Source organism: Phoca vitulina, unplaced genomic scaffold (assembly GCF_004348235.1).
Source record: "Phoca vitulina isolate PV1807 unplaced genomic scaffold, GSC_HSeal_1.0 scaffold100, whole genome shotgun sequence".
Lineage (NCBI taxonomy): Eukaryota > Metazoa > Chordata > Mammalia > Carnivora > Phocidae > Phoca > Phoca vitulina.
In genome coordinates, this window is record NW_022589803.1 from 1,739,269 (window position 1) to 1,755,088 (window position 15,820).

General features: G+C 59.4%; 1 protein-coding gene across 1 annotated transcript in view; it reads left to right on the forward strand.

Moving 5' to 3' along the window:
- Nucleotides 1-15,244, forward strand: part of HIC2 (HIC ZBTB transcriptional repressor 2) — a 30,382-nt gene extending 15,138 nt beyond the window's left edge. Inside the window, 3 exon segments of the mRNA XM_032397615.1 lie at nt 7,906-8,003; nt 9,796-10,903; nt 10,905-15,244. Coding sequence (XP_032253506.1) covers nt 7,978-8,003; nt 9,796-10,903; nt 10,905-11,621 — 1,851 coding nt within the window. The 5' untranslated portion in view covers nt 7,906-7,977 and the 3' untranslated portion in view covers nt 11,622-15,244.
- The last annotated feature ends 576 nt before the right edge of the window (nt 15,245-15,820 follow it).

Genomic DNA, 15,820 nt, shown 5'->3' on the forward strand with positions numbered 1-15,820 from the left:
AGAAAGAGCGTGCACATGCGTCACGAGTGGGGAGGGGGCAGAGGGGGAAGCAGACTCCCTGCTGAACGGGAAGCCCTACACGGGGCTTGATCCCAGGATCCTGAGATCGGGACCTGGGCCGAAGTTGGATGCTCAACCGACTGAGCCACCCAGGTGCTCCCCAGGTCCATCGTTTTTATTAATCACTCTCTGGGCTTGTTTATCTGGGAAATAATGTCTTTCCTTTGGGAGCTGTCTTCTTCCTCTCGACACCCAGTGGCTGAGCGTTTACTACTTGGAGAGCGGTGGGCTTCCTGGGCAGTAGAAAGCTTAGAACCCACCTTAGCGCTTCCCAGACTTGAATGTGTGTGCGAGTCCTGTGAGGTTAAAATGCCAGTTCTGGTTTTGAGGTCTGGAGTGAGGCCTGAGCAGCTGCCTTTCTTGCGAGACCCTGGGTGGTGCTGCCACACTTGCGGCTGCTGGTCTGTGGGCCATGCCCCGGGTGAGCCAGACCACTGGGACCTGGGGCCTCGGGCACAAGAACCAGTGCCCTCTCCTGTCGGCCGACCCTCCCTATGGGTGCTTCCCTGCCTCCAGGCTCCTGCTCTGTTGCTGCCAATAGTTCAGGCCCTTCCCGAGGGGAGTGCAATGTGGGGGAGAGAGTCTGGGAGTGAGCCTAAGTTTTTGTAATGATAATCATAATCTGAAACTGTTGTTCCCCTTCTTTGAGTGGTGCTCACCTGCCTCTCCCCAGTGGCATTTATGGCTTGGCCTGGCCGGGTACACTTGCCACACCTCGCCCTCCAGTGGCACCCTGCCCTGTGCCTTTCCCGGTGTCAGGTCGCCAGTTGCGTCAGAGCCAGGAAGGGACATCCAGTTGCAGGCCCCCAAGGCCGTCTTGGCCTTGCTTCTGGTCAGCTCCAAAGCCAGGAGTGATGGGAGGGTTGTAGGCCTGGGGGAGGGAGAAGACCCGAGGCTGCCCTGGAGAAGCAAGGTTTGCAGGCCACCGGGCCTGTGCAGTGTTGAGCTTCCTGCCAGGGCTCTCCTCACACGGGCACTTTGTCGTGGTGTTGAATTACCCGGGAGCAGGCCCACCTCTCGGATGGGAGAGCACAGAGACGAAGGTGGTCAGGGCCCGGCCCGTCATGGGCAGCACGGGGTCTTCAGTGGGGCCTGAAGGGATTTCAGGACAGACTCGAAGTCCAGCTGGGGTGGATGCCACTTCCCTTGCTGTTCAGAGTGAGCGGGTGGCTGGGCAACAGGGCTGGCCTGAGGGGTGGGGAAGGATGCCAGCGCTGGGTCCCTGGTGATCAGATCACCAGTGCACTGAGTGGAACCCAAATGTTTATTTCGTAGAAGCCACGTCCGAGGGAGGGCTGGGCTCCTGGCATTCGCAGAGCCTGTTGCTTTCCAGGAGGATGGTCTGGGAGAAGAGCCAGGAGCTGCTGGCCGGCATCCAGGTCTGGGCTGGATTACACGGCTGGGCTTGCCCAGAGCACTGAGTCCCACCCACCACCAGCCCATGCCTGGAGGGACAGACCAGAGAGGTCATGGAGGCCAGGGGTGTTCTCAGAAGAGCACCGGGCACAGCCTGGGCACCCAGAGCAGGCTGCGTGCCGGGGCGGGGGAGGGGGCATCTTGTCACTTGTAGCCCCAAGCTTCTCACTGGCCTCAGGCGATAAAGGAGCTGGGTTGACCTTATACACTGAGGTCAGGAGAATGCAGCCCAGGTAAGGCTCTGCTGTGATGGGCAGGTGGCTGGTGGTGGGCAGGGGGAGATGAGGGTGGAGCTGGAGACCAAGACCCTCTTTCTGATGCATGGAGGACTGTGCTCTGGATCAGGCTTTGAGTCCTCATTCTGCCACCTGCGTGCTCTTGTGACCTTGTGCAGGTTCTTTAACCCCCAGACCTTTGTTGTCTTATCTGTCCCTGGAGGTGGAGATAACACGCCAGTCTTCCCCAGGGGGGCAGGCTGAGGTGGGGTGGGTGGGTGAAGGGGAGAGAGGCTCCCCCCCGAACAGTGAAGGGGATGGGAAAGACTTCATGGAGGAATACAGACAAGACGGATATAGAGGGGATGCCTGGCTGGCTCAGTCAGTTGAGTGTCGGATTCTTGATTTCAGCTCAGGTCGTGCTCTCAGGGTCGTGAGATCGAGCCCTGTCCTGGACTTCGTGCTCAGCGGGGAGTCTGCTTGAGATTCTCTCTCTCCTTCTGTCCCTCTCCCCACTCTTTCTCTCTTTAAAAAAAGAGAAAGAGAAGAGGGATATAGAATAGAACTCCAGGCCATTGGGACAGGAGAACGCGGTCTGGGGCTTCTGGCCAATGCAGGGCTGGTTGGTGGCTTGGGGACTGGGCCTTGTGCTCTTCTGGATCCTGCTTGTACCTTCCAGCTTGTCTCCGCCATGCCATCAAGCTGTTCTCTTGCAGCCTGGGTAGGGCCAGGCCTTCAAGGAAGAGGCACCTGTTAGGGCCATACCTGGAGTACCAGGTGACAGGTGCAGGTCAGCTGTGACTAAGGTGGATGCTGACCTCAGATTCAGGCTTGGGGACAGTAGCCAGCATGTTTAGGACCCTCTCTGACACAGATGAGCTAAACCCCTGTGGGTGTGGAAGCTGCCTTGTGGCTGGCTGTACCCAGCACTGCCTCTCTGCTTGGCATGCTTTGTGTCTCCCATCTGGCAGTGGAACTCTGGGTGGGCAAGGGGTGGCTGGAAGATTCCTGTGTCACCGTTACTTCTGGCTAGGCGTTCCTTCCCAGGTCGTTAAGGAGAAAAGACAGTCTCCTTTTGGGTGCTTTGGAGTGGGCTGGATGGAGTTCCTCCTGTCCCCCGGCATAGCTTCAAGACTCCTGTGGGAAGTCCCGCTCAAGAAAGTGAGGGAGGGCCACCAGAGAGGGAGGTGGGGTGGCAAAGTTTCTAGGAGATCTGGGCAAAGGGGCCAGCCCAGGGAGGGGAGGCAGGTGGGCCCCATTTCCCTGTCCTTCACCTTTCTCTCTAGGGCCCACCCTTCTGGTTGGGAGAGAGGTAGAGAAGTTTTGTGAAATTGGGAAGCCTTTCAGTCGGTGCCCACAGTTGCCTCTGGAGCGTGTGGGGGGGGTCCTGCCTGCAGGAGGTTAGGCATTGGGTTGAAAGGACAGCATTTTTCAGGAGCATACTGCTCACGAGGGTCAGGGAGTGTGCCAGCTGTGAAACGACACCCTGGGTCTGGCTCCTACCCATGGGGTTGGAAGTGGGGGTGGGATGTGCTCCTCTGTCTCTAGGAGGGATGCAGGGCCTGCTGCCAGTCTGGTCTCCAGAGGGCACCAGTGGAGGTTGAATGACCAGAATAGTTACTTTTTTTTTTCCTTGAGTTTTATTTTTAAGTAATCTCTACACCCAATATGGGGCTTGAACTCACGACCCTGAGATCAAGAGTTGCCTGCTCTGCTGACTGAGCCAGCCAGGCACCACTGACCAGAGTAGTTCTGAATGCCTAGGCCTCCTGGAGCCCAGGCTCTGGACACAATGAGTGTCCAGGCTAAGTTGGGGCAGTTCCCATTGGATAGGTGGTTGGAATTGTTCTCCTGGGCTCTCTGCTTAAGCAAAGATCACTTTTACGTTACTTTATTGTTTTAAAAGATTGTATTTATTTATTTATTTCGGTGGGGGCGGGGGAGAGCGTGCATAAATGGAGGGGCAGAGGGAGAGAGAATCTCAAGCAGACTCCATGCCGAGCGTGGAGCCTGACATGGGGCTCCATCTCATGACCCTGAGATCATGACCTGAGCTGATAACGAGAAATCAAGAGTCAGATGCCCAGCCGACTGAGCCACCCAGGCACCGCAATGATCACTTTTATTGTAAAACCTTCTCTCATGGCCTTCGAAAGGCTGGGCCAGAGCATGTTCTGCTTTTTGTGGGGTGCTAGGAAAAGAGGCCTGGAAGTTGGCCCCATTCTAGCCTCCCCACGAGCCCTCGAGGCCATGTAGACTGCCTGGGATCATGGGCAAGTGGGGCTCCTAATGGGGTGCTGTTCCATGGGTCAGGAGGCCATGGGGCCATGCCTCCGCCATCCTCATTGGCCTTTTGGCTGCTGTGTGTTTGGGGGGCAGGGTGGGGGAGTCTTCGGAGTATCCTTGGCCTTGGGCTTTGACTACCTACTAAAGACCCACAAGGGCTGCCGAGCCAGGATGGAACCAGGAGGGAGACGGATTTGTTCGTGCTATGACCACCCTGCCCTCATGAACTGCTTCTTGTGTGCCCAGGTTGAGTGAATGTTAGCTGGTAGTGAGCTGCTGAGAAGGGCATGTCCTCTGGAAGCTCTGTTCTTTTTCTATTTGTTGGAATTTTTGTTTTCAATTTGATGTAAAATTTATATGCAACATGGTACCCAAATTTCAGGCAACCCTTTGAATTTTGACCAGTGAGTACATTCACCTTAACAAAGATATAGAGCCATGCTCAGCCCAGAAAGTTCCTCATGCTCCTTCCCAAACAGTGCTCACCTCACCCTCCACAGGGTCTTTTGATTTTGTTTCTACCAGGGACTAGTTCTGTCTTTTCTAGAACTTACTTTAAATGGAATTGTGGGTCTCTACTCTTTTGTGTAAGGTTTTCTTCACTTGACGTCATGATTTTGAGATTTATCCATGTTCGTGCATCAGTTCTTTTTTTTTTTTTTTAAGGATTGTAAAAGTAATACATGATTATTTTAAATTCTGAATATTACAGAAATGAATATACAGAATTTATAGTTTTCTTATACTTCCACCCCCTATCCTCAGAACCTCGTTTGTTGATTGGGCATTTGTGCCCCCAAGATGTTTCTTTCCACAGGATGGCATTGCCTGGTCGGGCCTTTCATGCCTGTAGTGAGGAGGGTAGACTGGAAGGAGCAAGCGGACAGGTGCAGGGAGCTCGGCCCGCTCCCTCGGCTCAACTTTGTGGGCCTGGCCTTCCCTTCGGTGGGTGTGTGTGTGTTTTTTTTTTTTAAAGATATTATTTATTTATTTGACAGAGACACAGCGAGAGAGGGAACACAAGCAGGGGGAGTGGGAGAGGGAGAAGCAGGCTTCCTGCCGAGCAGGGAGCCCGATATGGGGCTCGATCCCAGGACCCTGGGATCACGACCTGAGCCGAAGGCAGATGCTTAACGACTGAGCCACCCAGGCGCCCCGGGTGTGTGTGTTTTGTTTTGTGTTTTTTAAATATTTTATTTATTTGTTTGACAGAGTAGACACAGCCAGAGAGGGAACACTAAGCAGGGGGAGAGGGAGAAGCAGGCTTCCCGCTGCGCAGGGAGCCTGATGCGGGGCTCGATCCCAGGACCCCGGGATCATGACCTGAGCCGGAAGGCAGACGCTTAACGACTGAGCCACCCAGGCGCCCCTGAGTGGGTGTGTGTTTTAAGAGTCTGGGGTGTCTGGGCCCTGGGCCTGCCCTCACCTCAGTGTGTGTGTGTGTGTGTGTGTGTGTGTGTGTGTGTGTGTGTGGCGGGGCGGGGGCGTGTCTGGCTTTTCTCTGGCAGGGACTTGGAGGGGGAGAAAAGGGCATGAGAATTCAGCAGAGACCTGTGTAGTTCTCTGCCTAACAGCCCAGCTGGGTAGGTGGGGGTGGACCATTTTGTAAACAAGGACCTGGGAAGGGAATCCAGGTGTTATAGCCAGGTCTCTCTGTTCATTCTCCCTTCTGTGTTCACAAGAAGCCAGAGCTGGCCTTCCCCAGGGACTCTTTTCCTACTGCCCTTCCCCCGGGGTCAGCCTAGCCAGGGACTCATCTCCCCCTGCCCCCCCAAGATGGGCTAGGTCTTGGCCTCAGAGGAGTACCTGATGATCCCACTGCCCCAGATCCTGGGCTTCCTGGAGCCAGTGCTCCGGCAGGCAACGGTTCTGAGCTGGGTGTGGATCCTTGGGGCTGATAGGCACACTGCCTGGGCCTGCTGCCAGGGGGCTGCTGGGTGCCAGGAGCTGGTGCCAGGTGGTATCTTCATCCCAGCTTGTGGGCTCCTGCCAAGGCTGGGCACCAAGCCCCTGTACCCGGTGGGGGACTGCGCTGCCAGCTTACTGGGCCAGCCCCCACGGTCATGTTTCTCTGGCACCCGCCTCCCCTGGGGCTGTGACCTCTCCAGCACAGGTGCCTGCTGCTCCTCCAGCCCGTGTTGAGCTGTAGGGCAGAGGATCGTCTGCTTGTTCCTGTTGGCAGGGAAGAAAAGAGCAAGGCTTTGCGGGGGTCCTGGCCCCGCAGTAGTGGGGCGCCCCCTCCCCTGTGGTGAGGTTAACGTCGGTGGTGGCGGCCTCCCTGGCCCCGCCTGGGGTGGGAGGCAGGTAGGGTGGCATTGTGCTGGCTCTGACCGCCCAGGAGGCAGCCCCGCTGTGGCCCCACCCAGTGGAGGGCACTGGGAAGGCGACTCAGCCCTGTCCTGTGGAGTCCCTGTGGGGAAGTTGGGCCCAAGAAGAGTCATGTCTGACCCAACCTCGGAGACCTTGGTCAGTCACTCTGCCTTCCCGTGGCTGGTGAAGTGGCTGGCAGGGCTGGAGCAGTGAGTACCTGTGGAAGCCCCCAAGTTCTGTTCTGCTGCCCCCTCTGTGCGTGGTGTTCAGTGGTTGTTGGCCTGATCTCTGACGAGGGCAGGTAATCCCTAGTTGCGGGGTCTGGTATGTGCTAAATTGGGGGCCACGGTGTGGACGCTGTGCCCCAGCAGGGCTTGGGTTGCCCTGAGATCTGGTGGGGAGCAGGCTGTGTGGTGGGCATCTGGTAGGCTCGAACACATCGCTGTGGCTCCCACTTCATTTTTCAGGGCTGCTCTCGCCAGCGCTGAGGTGGTCTCTGCCCCCCTTCCTAAGGCTGAGCTCTACTCTGTCCTGCTGGCCACCTCTGGTGTCACTTGGCAGGAGAGCCTGAACTCTCTACACACGCAAGGGGTCCAGGGCCTTCATTAAATGCAGACGAAGGTGCTCTCAGGCCTCTGGACCAACAGAACTGGTTCTCCTGCCATCTGGGCCATGGGTGGGATTCTGGACCAACCGTTCCCCCTCCCCACTTTCCCACACCCCCGGGCCACCCCATGAGAGGAGGACTGTGCTGGGGGCCAGAGAGACAGCTGGCTGGCTGGAGCGGAGGCCTCCCAGCCACCCCGCACCCCGGGTCTGGTCACATTCCTGAGGGACCTGCTGAGCCGCCCTGGCCCTGGGGGTGGGGGAAGGGCAGGCAGGGATGGGCTCCAGGCTGCTGTGCGCCTCCGCCCCCACCCTTGGCTCCATTCCAAGGGAGCCCAGGCTTGCTGAGTGGGGTGCAAAAAGTCAGAACCTCAGGATCCCCCTCCCTGGGGACCTGCATCTCTGGGGGAGGGGGGGTGGTGGGGGCAGAAGGAGACCTTTACATCTGGCGGCAGCTGGCTTTGGCGGGCTGGTATTGAAAGGCCAGGCCTGCAGAAACTCCTGCGAGGGGAGGCCATGTGGTCCGACTGGGCTGGGCAGGAGGGGGCTGGGCCCTCTGGGCAGGGAGGGGGTGGCGGGAGCAGATCAGGAAGGGAAGGAGGCAGGAGAGCCAGAAGCGGTTGAGACTGGTTCTTATAAATAGCCCATTGCACTAGTGCCTCCAATTTTGACCTTTTGTTATGTAAATGTGGCCAGCCTGAGAAGGGCCTTGCCCAGGCCGCCTGCCACCAGCTCCCCCACAGGCCTAGGGGGCCCTGAAGAGTACCCTAAATCTTCTGGGTGGGAGAAGAGTGCAGCCCTGCTGAGCTCTCCAGGCCTGTGGCCTTCCCTGCCACCGGGCCTGATGGCTGCTGGGCACTGTGGCTGCCCCTGGCACCCCAGCCAGAGAGACCCCAGACCTTCCCAGGAGTGAGGGCCCCGGGACTACCAGGTGCCTGCCCCTTTACTGGCGCTCCTTCTCGCCCTTGGCTGATGTCTGTCCAGCTGACCCTGTCCATCTTCTCCTCCTCAGGTGACCAGGCATTGATGCACCCCCAGGGAGGCCGCGCGCTCAAGGAGGCCACCCCCGCTGGCTGCTGCGCACATGGTTTCTGGGCCCCTGGCACTCCGGTAGGCTGGGGAGGGGGGGAAGTGAGGGGGAGGGCCACCTGGGCTGCCCACACAGCCCTGCAGTTCGCAGCCTGGCCCTTCATGTGCACACAGTGCTGGGTAGCATGCAGGTGAGGCTGGGGCCCACTGCCCTCAGCCTGCAGAGGAGGGGCTGCTGTGGCTCACAGGCTCTTGGAGGACGGGACCTCCTGCCCTTGGCCTGCCCTCTCTTGCCAGCCTGGGAGCACCAGGTATCCTTAGTGCTGGTGGGGCTGACACTGCATTTCCTTGGGGCTGGGTGTCCCGGCCAGTGTGGAAACCGTGCCTTGGGCTCTTTGTCCCTTCCTGGCTGGCTGAGGGGCAGGGGGTGGCAGAGGGTAGGTTCCCTCGGGATGCAGGCTCTAGCCTCTGAGCCCCAGCTGAGCGGGCTTGTAAGGCTGTGCTGGCTGAGCGGGTGCTTGCTGCCTCCTATTAGGCCCTGAGTGCTAGCTTGCGGCCGTGTCTCCCCCATGTGTGTTCACAGTTCTGAGGCCACCTTTGGGGTGTGCGTGGTTAGTAGGGTTTTCCTCTGTCTTTGCAAATGAGGGCAGGCATGGGGCAGCGGGGCGCGGGAAGTGTTTGTGTTACAGGAAGGCAACGTGGGCGTGATCCCTTCAGACTCTGCCCCAAGGGAGGCAGGACTGGGCTGGGTACACTGGTAGAGGCAGAGGGGTCCCAGGTGGGGCAAGGCTCAGAGCAGTCACTTTCAGAGATTGAGCCCTGAGCCGAAGGACATGAAGGTACCCTTGTCAACTGCATGGCACAGAGTTGCCTGTGGGAGGGTGCATGTTCCCTGAAGGGCCGGAGGGAGCAGGGAGCCACACCTTGTGCTCAGGTCCTGCTGCTCATTGGGGTGGCCGCCTGGTCAGAGCACCCTGCTCTCAGAGACCCATGTGCATGCTGTTGCACAGCCCACCTGCACGGTTCCCGTGGAGGTCAGCGGCCTCTCTCTGTTTATTAATGGCATCAGTTAGCGTCTGTGCCGGTCTGGCAGGGCCAGCTGGCTGCTTTTCCCGGGGCCCCAGTGGTGCCAGGGGCTTGACCAGGCCCCCTTTTCTGCTCAGCACCTAGAGACCCAGGCTGGGGTGCTCAGGGCCCTCCCGGGGGCGAGGCCCCTGTGGGTTGGGAGCAGGCGCCGGCAGGGGACTGTGGCCGGACTGCAGCGTGTGTGCAGGCAGGACTGAGCGTTGGCACACCTGACTGGGAAGCCGCGGGTTTGAGAGGCACCCGGGGCAGAGCAGAGGTCACAGGTGGAGGCTGCATATTTGATTTGGTCCACGTGCTATTTAAGGAAAAAGAACCTTTATTTGGCATTGGGAGATGCAATCTGAAAATCTCAATTTCTAGCTTGTCCTAAAAACTGGGAAGTTGCCTGCCCGTGTGGGAAGTGAGCCCACCTGGGAGCTTCTGCTCACCTCAGTCCCTGCTGCTTCCCAGCACCTCACGGTCCCCTGCTCGTCATTTTTTAGTCTCCTGCGGGCTTGTGGCCGACTTCTTTAGTGTGGAGAGGGTGCCCTGGGCTGTGGAGCCAAAGTCACATCCCATTTTCTCCGCTCGGCACCACGTGACCATTGTCCTCTGCTTCTGTGCAAATGGGACCGGTGCCCCTGTCGCTTTTCGGGCAGCATGAGTCCCCATGGGTAGTGTGAGTTCCTTTCCTGGGTACCGTGCCTGGTGAGGCCTCCCTGAGCACCACCACAGCCCCACCCTGTCCCGGAGCCCTTGCCGGAGGCTCCCAGGTGGCTAATGCCCATGCGCCTGTTCTTGCCCACAGGTGGTACGCGTGGGCGGGGCGTGGGGACATGGGGCCCGACATGGAGCTGCCCAGCCACTCCAAGCAGCTCCTGCTGCAGCTGAACCAGCAGAGGACGAAGGGCTTCCTGTGTGATGTCATCATCATGGTGGAGAACTCCATCTTCCGTGCGCACAAGAACGTCCTGGCTGCCAGCAGCATCTACTTCAAGTCCCTGGTCCTGCACGACAACCTCATCAACCTGGACACAGACATGGTCAGCTCCACGGTGTTCCAGCAGATCTTGGACTTCATCTACACGGGCAAGCTGCTGCCCAGCGACCAGCCGGCCGAGCCCAACTTCAGCACTCTCCTCACTGCCGCCAGCTACCTCCAGCTGCCCGAGTTGGCAGCGCTCTGCCGCCGTAAACTCAAGCGAGCCGGCAAGCCCTTCGGCTCCGGTCGGGTGGGCGCCACTGGCATGGGGAGGCCGCCCCGCAGCCAGCGGCTGTCCACAGCCTCCGTCATCCAGGCGCGGTATCCGGGGCTCGTGGACGGACGAAAGGGGGCCCACACCCCCCAGGAGCTCCCCCAGGCCAAAGGCTCGGATGACGAGCTCTTCCTCGGAGGCTCCAGCCAGGAGGGTGTGCATGGCCTGGGCCGGGCCGTCTGTCCAGCCAGCGGGGAGGCCGGCCTGGGCAGCTGCAGCACCAATGGGAGCAGCGGGGGCTGCGAGCAGGAGCTGGGCCTGGACTTGTCCAAGAAGAGCCCTCCCCTGCCTCCCGCCACCCCCGGTCCCCCCCTGACCCCTGACGACTCAGCCCAGCTGAGTGACAGTCAGCACGGCTCGCCCCTCTCAGCCTCCGCCCCTCCTGTTGCCAACAGTGCCTCTTATGCTGAGCTGGGGGGCACCCCCAATGAGCCCATGGACCTGGAGGGGGCCGAGGACAACCACCTGAGCCTGCTGGAGGGACCCGGTGGGCAGCCCCGGAAGAGCCTGCGGCACTCGGCCCGCAAGAAGGAGTGGAGCAAGAAGGAGCCCAGGGTGGGGTCCCCCTTTGAGCGGAGGGAAGCGGGGCCCAAGGGCCCCTGCCCAGGGGAAGAGGGCGAGGGGCTAGGGGACAGGGTTCCCAATGGCATCCTGGCCAGCAGCGTTGGGGGGGGGTGGCCCCAGTGGGCCCTACGTGGAGCCCCCGTACCCCTGCAAGGAGGAGGAGGAGAACGGCAAGGATGGGAGTGAGGACAGCGGGCAGAGTGGGAGCGAGGGGGGCAGCGGCCACGCCGGCACGCACTACATGTACCGGCAGGAGGGCTACGAGACCGTGTCCTATGGGGACAACCTGTATGTGTGCATCCCCTGCGCCAAAGGCTTCCCCAGCTCCGAGCAGCTCAATGCCCACGTGGAGACACACACGGAGGAGGAGCTGTTTATCAAGGAGGAGGGTGCCTACGAGACGGGCAGTGGGGGCGCTGAGGAGGAGGCCGAGGACCTGTCGGCGCCCAGCGCAGCCTACACGGCCGAGCCCCGGCCCTTCAAGTGCTCGGTCTGCGAGAAGACCTACAAGGACCCAGCCACGCTGCGGCAGCACGAGAAGACACACTGGCTGACCCGGCCTTTCCCCTGCAACATCTGCGGCAAAATGTTCACGCAGCGCGGCACCATGACGCGCCACATGCGGAGCCACCTGGGCCTCAAGCCCTTCGCCTGCGACGAGTGCGGCATGCGCTTCACCCGCCAGTACCGCCTCACCGAGCACATGCGTGTGCACTCGGGCGAGAAGCCCTACGAGTGCCAGCTCTGCGGGGGCAAGTTCACCCAGCAGCGCAACCTCATCAGCCACCTGCGCATGCACACCTCTCCCTCCTAGAAGCCAAAGACCCTTCTCCCCGGCCCGAGGCTGCCCTCTGCAGACTCGCCCTCGGGAGCCAACCGAAGGAAGGAAGAAAGAAGCACGGAGGCCGGGCGGGAGGGGCCAGGACCCCCAGGTCCCGTGGGGGTGGCTCCTGGGGGCACCTGCAGCCAGCCCCGCCCCCCACACCCAGAGCTTTAATGGACAAGTCTGTACCAAGGGAAGCGAGAGGAGGGAAGCCGAGAGGCCCGAGCTCCGAGTGCACATTGCTGGTGTGCAGTCTACCTCCCGATTCCGCCCTGGCCCCCGGCTTCCTGAGAGGGGCCACTGCAGGGCCTGTGGGAGTGGGTCACGGGGGTCTCGATGGGACCTGGCCCCTTTCCTGCAGGCCGGGTCAGAGCAGGGGGAAGTGGGGGCCTCCCTCCGCTGGGGAGGAGCAGGGCTGCCCCGTGGCCAGGGGCGCAGTCTGTGTGCGTGCACGAGTGCTTGTCTGTGTGCGGGCCACCCTGGCTCTTTGGGGAGCGGTGCCGGAGGGGAGGGGACAGAGCCCTCCTTCCTCGAGCCAGCGGTCACTGCTCACTGGCGCTGGGACAGTCAGGGGGCCCCCACCGCCTACCTCTCCACAGCTAAAGAGCCCTCTGGGCCTATGTTGCTGTTATTCCTACTGATCTGTTCCTTTTTTCTTTTTGAATTTTGTTTTCTAAACCAAAACCAACAAGAGTTTATTTTCCTCCCGGCCCCTCGGGGCTGAGCCTGGGTCTGCAGACTGAATGTACAGGGGCAGCTGCCCCTCCCGCCCCCGCCCTGGCTGTGGGCTGAGGGGCGCCCACCCCTCCAGGCCCCAGAAGCCCTTCTTGGCCAAAGGCTTCCCTGGGCCCCGAGCCCCGCCTCGGCTGCCTCAGGAGAGAGAGTGATTTTCCTATAGTTTCTGAGGAATATTCTTTGTTTAGAGGTACTTCTTTTTTGTTAAGAGAAAAACCAGTGTAACGTTTATGTGAATGTTTGAACTGGAAGGTCTGGGATTTGTGGGGGGGAGGGGGGAGGCTGGACTCCATGCCAGAGCCGTCGGTACTCTTCTTTTTTCATTTTCTGTGTGTGTGTGTGTGTGTGTGTGTATGTATGTATGTATGTATGTATGTATGTATGTAGTGTGGTGCATGTGGACAGATAACTGAGCTTTCCTTCCTTCCTTACCGATCAAGGTGGAGAGACTTCTGACCTTTTGCTACCTCTTGAATCCACGAGAACAGTGTGTTGGTGGCTGGCAGCTGAGGCCGTGACACTTGGTTTCCTCCTGTTAGTGTGCACAGGAAGACTCGCGTGTGGGTGAGCCTCCTGGGCCCCCCCCACCCCCAGCGCCCTCAGAGAGGGGCTCTGCGCCCCGGAGCGCACCGCTCGCTGTGTCACCTGCAGGTGTTCTGAGTGTTGCTGAGCATCAGGGAGCCCGTGTGTGCTTCTGATCTGGGCCTGGGTTGGGGGTGCGGTGGGTGAGTGCTTTAGCCCCAGCCCCATGTGACATCAGGGCGTGGAGCCTCACCGCCAGGGCCAGCTCCTTGCAGCTCCCCGCCAGGGCCAGGATGAGGTGGAAGTGAGCCCCCCCCATCCTGCCCCTTGGGCCTGCAAGAGCTGGAGCTTGGGAGAGCAGCAGCCCCTGCCAGGCCAGTGCAGAGGCATGGGGAGGCACTGACCAAAGTGATGTATACCCCCCTGGGGGACAGGGAGGGGGCCTGCCCTGCTTTGGCACCTTCTCGGGGCGGTCCTGGCCACTCTGGCAAGAGGCTGGCTGCCATTAATTGTCTTGGCCCTGTCTGGAGTCCCACCCCTCGCCCCTCACTGTGGGTTTTCTCTGCCAGCCTCAGGACCCTTCCATGGGCCAAGGGTCAGGCTCGCGAGGCCAGACCAAGGCCGCTGTAGGGCTGGGCCAGCGGCTTTGTTTTCATTTTGCTTCATGCTTTTTTTTTTTTCTTTCTACTTTTAAGTTCAGACCAAAAAATTCTAGAGTCATCCTCTACCCTCACCCCTCCAGAGACCCTCCAGCTGAAAACAGCCTGAGTTCAGGGACCCGAATGGGGAAGGGCGTGTTTTGCAAGTGAGGGCTCCTGGCTGAGCCTATCTCAAGGCGCCCCGAGCCCCAAGTTGGGTCTTACTCCCTCTGTGTGGGAAAGGAGCACTGGACCCAGGGTCTCGTGTTCCCGGAAGTCAGGTGAGGGGGGCAGGGTCCTTTCCAGGCCTCTCCGCCCTCCCGACCCCACCCCACTCCGTCAGCACTTAAGCCACACGACACAAAGTCTGTACTGCACGGGAGTTGTACGCACGCGCGCGCCCGGCCTGTGTGTGGCCTCTTGGGCTGTGGGCGGCTGCATTCATGAGGTGACCCGTGAGAGTAGGTGATTCATTTGCAGAACTTCAGGGACTGGGCGCAAAGGCCCCTCACTCAACGACGTTCGTGCGACATAGTATTGTACCCACCTGAGTATTGTATCGAGCCTTTTCTGTATTTTAACAAGAAAGCAAAACACTAGTTTCCTATTTAAGATTTTAAGGGTTTGTGGGGAGGGGTGGGACTAACACAACACTTGGTTTTGTTTTCTTTTCCCTTTGATTTCATGTGGAGTGTGTGCTTGCGAGTGTGTGCGTGGAAATGTGTTAAGAGCCTCACAAGGAAATTAGGCCGTTGGAGGCCAAGGGCGGCTTACAGTTCTCTGCTTTAGTCACTTAATTCCTGAATGTTTCGGAGAAACAGGAAACAGAGAAAATAGCAGATGTCATGTAGGAAAGAGAGGATAAACAAACAAACAAAAAAAAACAAAAAAAAAGAAAAAAAAAAAGCTCATACCCAAATTCACAAAACCTATTTTTTAAACCAAAGCACATTTTGAATGAGTATGGAACCTCAATGGGCTCAGAAAAAAAGATACTAATATATTTATCTCATTGTTTACATAAACTTTTACAGTTTCAGACCTCAGCAGCTGTAAGGCCAGTCCCAGTGAATCCCCACCTTACGCTGGAGGCCCTTCTGAGTCAGCTCACGGGCAGAGGGGCGGCCGGGGCAGGCACGGAGCCCCCCTGGATTCACCTGAGCCCTCCTCCCCAGCCCCAGGCCTCTCAAAGCCCAGCTGGCACCAAAGAGCGTGGGCCGGTGCTGACCGGCCCCCAGGCCTCCTGGCCGGACCGTGGGGGTCCCGGCCAGCTGGCACAGCAGGGGATGGCCGTTGGCTCTGGCCATGGGACCCGAGTCTGGGCTAGGGCCCTGGGATGGAGGGCCCTCCCATCTCCCCCACTCTGCCTGCGACCCTCGGGGTGGGTTGATGTGAGGGTCCCTCTCAAGCCAAAAAGCCCCGGGACCTTTGCACAGCTCCGTTGACTCCAGTGGGTCCCCACCCCCAGGGGACACCCCCACCCCCACCCCCGGCAGTGGGTGGGGGGGCTCACTGGGCTGGTCCTTACCAACACAGACGGTGCAAACACTCTGAACAGTGTTGTTTTTGTATCAATATGTTTGTGCAGTGATGAATGTATTTATTTCTCAGACTTGGGGAGAGTGAGCGGCCAGCTCTGCCACCGCTCGCTCCCACCAGACCGAGCCACCCCAAGGGCTCCTCCAGGATTGCAAAAAAAGGTAAAAAAAAAAAAAAAAAGAAAAGACGAACCTTTAAGCAAATAAGAATCTCAGAGACTCGCAGCATAGCCATACACCTCAGCCTGTGAAATGAACAATCTGGACCTTGACGGACTTTTGGAACCTCACGCAGCCGTGTGTGTATTTCCTGTTCGTCACCACTCGGGGGCGCTGGGCTGTCCCGCTGTGCCCCCACCCCCACCCGGTCAGTATTCACTGGACTGGGCCGTGTGCAGGAGTGCGATCTGGGCTGGGCAGGCTGGGCAGGCAGACCCTACCACCCTCCCCACAGCCGTCCTGAGTGGGGGAGGCCTGGGCAGCCAGGAGGGCAGGGCTCAGGGAAGAGGTGGCTGCATCCGTCCGCCCCCTAGCTTGGGGGACGAAAGCAGAGGCACCAGGCCTCCGAAGAACAGACAAGGGATCTCAGCCCTGCTGTGCCCCTCAAAGGGACCAAGGCCCTTGCTCTTCCCCAGGGTCACATTGGGGCAGACATTACTGAACCTGTGAATCCGATGCCAGGAGTGATGGGATGGAGAGGGACCTAACCAGAGCCTCAGTGTGACATTCCAGATCAGGGGGTGGATGTGCGCTGTGG